Genomic DNA, 5,571 nt, shown 5'->3' with positions numbered 1-5,571 from the left:
TGGTGTCACCAGGAGCCTTCCGAGGGAGAGGGGCAAAGCTAGAAAGGTTAAGGAGAGGCAGAGGTGGTAACATACTCTTCCTATTCAAGATGCCTGATGCAGCCGTGTCTAGGATGGGTTTACAGAGTCTCAGTGGATGGACAATCCCTCCTGCTGTAGAGCTGGAAGCACGTCTTTGTCACATCCAAAGTGTCATGTCCCACCATGTGACAGCTCCAGGCTCAACTCATGACAGGATACAGAAGCAGATTTCTTCATGTGACCCATCGTACAGGCATTCTGGAGTCATGATCACCACACAAGAGGCCATGGGAAAAGGCAGCGTGTTCCTGGTCTGTGCCTGCTCCCGTGTGCTTGGGGACACCGGTTAGTAGAGGGGGGCAGGAAGCACGGTAGGACGCTTGATCTGACAGGGGGATCGAGGTGCCAGGTCACTACCTGCACGTCTGGGCTCTACAATGAGAAAACGTCATGTTCTGATCCTGGGTAGCAGACAGACCAAAGAAACATGCACACCACAGCCACGAAAGCCTTCCACAACGCAGCGTCTGCCTAGCTGGAAGACAGCTACGTAGCGACGGCAGCAAAGCTGGTGAGTGCTGAAAACACGTTGGTTTTGTGCTTCTCTAGGAGTGGGTCTTTCCCAACAGTCCTGTTGGCCAGATCCCAGGTCCTTTAATGACCTCACCTGGTGCCATAAGAGTACCTGCTGCAGATTGATGGCCCCAAACTCAGGCTAAGATGCTGCAGAGGACGTATGCTTTCCATTTTGCTTAAGTCACTGAAAATGCGCTGGTGGAGAACTAGAACTTAATCCATCAAGAGAAACAGCAGATGGACAGAAGGGATCCAGCTCTAGGGTGCAGCACGAGGGATCCCCCCTGGATCACGCACCCGAGGGCTGCAAGGGAAGGCAGGAACGTCAGAAGATGACCGGCGGAGGGAAGAGCTGCGCTTCAACACAGCCACGGTAGGACTGTGTTCTGGGGGAGTCAGCTACAGTTGTGCAAGAGCACAAAAGCCATTAGAGGAGGGAGTTATAGCCAAGCTTACAAGGCAACATGGTCAAAATAGGATCTGTATCCCACATCTTGAATTACAGATGCATGGATGGTCGCTTCGCACCTCTAGCTTGGTAACAACTTCTCCTGCCTTTAAAAAAAAAAGGTGTTCTTTATACAAGCTGTTGATATTGAAAATTAGATCTCTCACTGGGCTTTGCAGTGACCTGACCAGTTAAAAGGTTGAACTAAACATGTCTTACCTCTTTTTCAGGATTAATAAGCCAACCGACATTTGCCAGTTCCACCACCTCTAAGGAAAGCCTAAGTTTTGAAAGTAGAGGCTTGCTGTAGTTTGATAAACTTGTCCCGTTTCCTCCAGCCACTGCAGCCTGATGACTACAGAGCCTCATGCCTTGAGGACACCCTCTAGCACAGGCTTTACTTGGGAGGCTGCTCATCCTGAGGGACAGTGTCCTGTGGCTCAGGATGCTTCTGAACCTCAGAGGACAGCCAGCTTTAAGTCCTTCAGGGAAGCTGTTTGTGCTTCTGAACCTCAGAGGACAGCCAGCTTTAAGGAGCAAGTCCTTCAGGGAAGCTGTTTACTCTCACCAGACTACAGGGACTTTCATCCACAGCTCATCTGCAAGGTACGACGACACAGGGGCTGGTGGGTCACATCAAAACCACAGGCACACGTCCATTAACTCCAGACAATAACAAATCCTTTGAACAGGTCCCAAAACCCAGCCGAACACTGACAACTTTGAATGCTCGGCCTTCAAGACACCCAACACACGACACCAGTGCCCCTTCTCAGTCCAAGGGTGAAACGCTGCGCTCACAGCTCAGAGCACGAGTTTCTCCGGAGCATCATATGGTCTGCGGTAGGGCCGAGGCCACCCCACCGCCGTGGCTCAGAAACGCAGGCGTTGTCTACTCAAAGGCCACGGCACACACAGCACACTTGAAAAGGCCCCATGAAACCAGAAACGCAGTCCCCCTTGCAGCACCCACTCCTGGTCCTTCGGCCAAGCTCCACCAGAGCTCGGCCTGCAAACGACAGCCACCCTGGGACCCCAGAGCTGCACCTTCTCTGCTCCACATGCAGCAGAGCACTGGATTTACCAAATGACCCATCAAAAAAAACCCCAAATAAACCCACCTATCAGGTGACGGGGCCTGGAAAAAGAAACACGACAGCAAAGACCAGGATACACCCACGGCTGTGTCTGGACATCAGCTTCGGTACAGGTAAGCAGCTGAACAGATCCCCATCAGCAAGGAAGGGAGCGGAAGTTAACCGGGGTTTTAGGGACTAAAATGGACTTCTGGGGAGTAGAGGGAAGCTGACATTCTGAATTCAGCACTGAAAGGGCTAAAACACCAAAGCTCATGGAATCAGCCCAACAGGTCTGGCAGACACAGTGCAGGGTGTAAAGCAGGGCAGGGGAAGGGAAAGAAAATAAAAAAAGAAAAAAATCCTATAACCTAAGGTGACATCCTGTGCAAACAACCCAAAGAAACAACGTCAAATCCACCTGGGGCAAGGAAAGAGCTCCAACTGCCACAGTGTCCTGCAGCCCAAGGAGTCCACAGCCAGAACTGGAAGCAAACTGCATCGCAAAACGAGCGCTCTTGCACTGACACCCGTAAGGGACCCAGAGAGGGCCCAGAGGATCCCCCCGGCGGCATCTCAGCCACACTGGCTGGGAACAGTTACTGCCCTTGCTAGCCCTGACCCAAAATCCAAGCCAGGACTGTCCCTCAGCCTCAATTGGTGTAACTTCAGCCTCATGTAGAGGAAGAAGAGGACACCAAGCCTGCAGACACATCACCCCCTTGCCCCAAGACGGGGCAAGGTCAAGCACAGTTTCCCTGGGGGGAAATGCATTTCCACCTCCGATGCCACAGGAAAGTGGATGTGCCCTGGCAGCCCCGAAGAACAGCAGTGCTTGCGGCTCCCTCACGCCTACATACCTTGACGTCAGCGATGAGAGCGTCCTCATCCTCAATGCCGGTGGGAACGCACTTCTTGTGCAGAGGGAGCGATTCCAGTTTGTCCACGAGGCAGCGCAGCCCCTCCAGCTCAAACTGTGTCAGGTGCACCTTCCTGCTCTTGCGTGGGCTGCCACCATTCGGGTCCCAGGCCTGACCGTTTTGGGAACCCCGGCTGGAGTCGGAAGAGTCTATAGATGGGGTCTTCTTCAGACCTGGCAGGCTGCTCCGGCAGCTCTTGCCCAGTTCATCATAGTCCACATTGGCACCATTGGCTATGGGGCTGGTGAGAATGGACCGCCTTGTGACCGGTCGCCTGGGTTCCTTCCCTGCTGCATCTTCATCCTCCTCTTCCTCTTCCTCCTCTTCCATGTTTACTGAGTCTGAGGAGCTCAGCTCCATATCTGTCATGATAAAGAAAGAGTGAGAGAAGAGCACAGTGGCCAGACAATCACTCAAAGGAGGCATTCAGTTTCTAGAGGAATCCCCCTGTGTCACCAGAGATGCTGGAGCAAGAGATACGTACGGGGGCACGGTGAGAAGAAAGGATGGGGCACGTAGCAGCAAGAAAAGAACAGCTAAAACCCATTCCTGGCCCCTTTCATGGGAAGGTGAGGCACAGGACATGGGAAAACCTCTCAGTGAAGGAGAGCACAAAGCCCTAGACTGTATTTCACAGAATCCTAGAATGGTTTGGGTTGGAAGGGGAGGCCTTTAAAGATCATCTAATCCAACCCCCCGCCACGGGCAGTATTTACAGCCTCTCAGGGGAGAGAAGACAGATTTGCTCCAAGGGTCTTGGGCAGAGGCTGTCCAGCTCTCTCCCACTCTAAAGAAGGGTCTCCGAGAAATCACCTCTTGAACCACTGCTCAGGCCCCACTTGCCTCGGCTGTAAGGAGGCCAAACACTTCTTTTACGAGAGACTCCCTGCACTCCCTGGCGTGTAACTTGGACAGCACTTTAAACTCTGCGTGCAGGAAGGCCCTGAACAGCAAGAAAGCATTACTGCCCCGCAGCCCACAGCGCAGCGGTGGTTACTGCAACTTCCCTCTCCCTCTTCTGTTAAAGGCTCTGCGCGTACCAGCAAGGCGAGGAACTTGTGTGCTGGTTTTGCAGCTGCAAGGAACCTTGCCTGTTGCAAGGGTAAAGGAGGAAGCAGAAGTCTGGCCAGCTTTGACTTCTTGCTCACAGGAAAAGAAAGAAATCGCACCTCCTTCGGCCAGTCTGCAATGCCCTCAGTACAGCAAACAGGGAAAAGGGAGGAAATAACCAAAGAAAACACCTCGTGAAATTGAGGAAGCGATGGTCCCCAAATTCTTACCACACAGCCCTCTGCTGCCCACCACACTGCTGAGACAGACAGTACCCCGGCAGGAGGGTGCAAGAAACCGCTTGGGTACGGGTGAGGAAGGGATAAGGGCTGGACGGCCAACGCAGAGGGCTTACCCATACTGAGCGACTCCTTCTGGAAGTCCTTGGTCAGATGCGAGCGGCTGGTGATGCAGTAGACGTAGCGCTCCAGTACGTACCAACACATCTCGTAATAGAAGGGATAACGGAACTTGTTTGGGACCTGCAAAAGAGGCAAGGGGATCAGCTCGGGCCTCCTCCACCACGGGGCTGCACAGAGATAGCTCTTATTATGGCTGCCTCAATCCAGACCGATCCCCTCCCGAGAGACAGGAAACGCATGTACATGTACAACAGCATCACTCGTGCTTCTGGCAGCCTGATGTAATTCTCCTTGCAGATTAATACAAGAAAATGTGGCAGATGCCTCAGAGCAAGGTTTCAGTTGAAGGTAATGGTTCAAGCCCTCTTCCCATGCCCCAGCACGGCACCCGACAGTATCTGCACGGGCAGAGGGAAAGGGTTGGTCTGCTAAGAGAGGTGTTACCAGCTCTGCTATTTAGCGGAGCGCTATCGGGGCTCTGTCGCATCAGCGCTGGCAATTCACACGCAGGCAGAAGATGCCCCTGTCCCTGCTGTCTGCCTCGCACCTTCCGGAGGCTACACTGCCTGGTGTGGAGCAGGCACAGGCTCCCTTGTCCTAGGTCTCAGCTGCTCTGGATGATGGTCTGACATCCGACTGCTAGCCCACAGGTCCTGCCTGCTGCAGCTCCCTGAACTGCTCTGGAGAGGCCAACAGTCCATCCATCACAGCCCAGACGGGTCCTGAGGCTTCTCTGCAGGTTGCACCCACGTCTCCCCAAGGAATAAGCGAGAGCACCTGCTCGCCAACAGGACTGGCTGCTCAAGACCTCAGGAAGCCTTTGGTTTTAGTCATCTTGAACCGCATCAAGGTCCAAGACCAACACCAAGCAGCAGCATAAGGCAGCCAGGTAAGGGAAGAGGCAACTCGATGGATGCCATGTTGCCACGGCCACGTTACTGCCTTCCTCTTCCCTACGCAGGCAGCCAGGGGAGGTCCCCGTCACACTCGCACCAAGGCTTCCAGACCCCTCGGAAGCCTGGTGTCAGACTGGAGGCAGTACGAAGGAACACAACAAGCCTTTGTGCACATGGCAGGCTGTCCCTCTGCCCAAATTCCTGCCCGTACGTTCCGCAGGC

At 53.8% G+C, this 5,571-nt stretch overlaps 1 protein-coding gene across 1 annotated transcript in view; it reads right to left on the bottom strand.

Annotated features, from left to right (window-relative positions):
- Positions 1-5,571, bottom strand: part of KDM2A (lysine demethylase 2A) — a 46,397-nt gene that overhangs the window by 11,080 nt on the left and 29,746 nt on the right. Inside the window, exons 10-11 of the mRNA XM_035897992.1 lie at positions 4,447-4,573; positions 2,982-3,403 (exon numbers count right to left, since the gene is read on the bottom strand). Coding sequence (XP_035753885.1) covers positions 2,982-3,403; positions 4,447-4,573 — 549 coding nt within the window. The remainder of the gene's footprint in view (positions 1-2,981; positions 3,404-4,446; positions 4,574-5,571) is intronic.

This window comes from Egretta garzetta, unplaced genomic scaffold (assembly GCF_000687185.1).
Source record: "Egretta garzetta isolate BGI_Z169 unplaced genomic scaffold, ASM68718v1 scaffold997, whole genome shotgun sequence".
NCBI classification, from domain to species: Eukaryota; Metazoa; Chordata; class Aves; order Pelecaniformes; family Ardeidae; genus Egretta; species Egretta garzetta.
The sequence above is the reverse complement of the archived record's forward strand: the minus strand, read 5'-3'. Positions and strand labels throughout refer to the sequence as shown.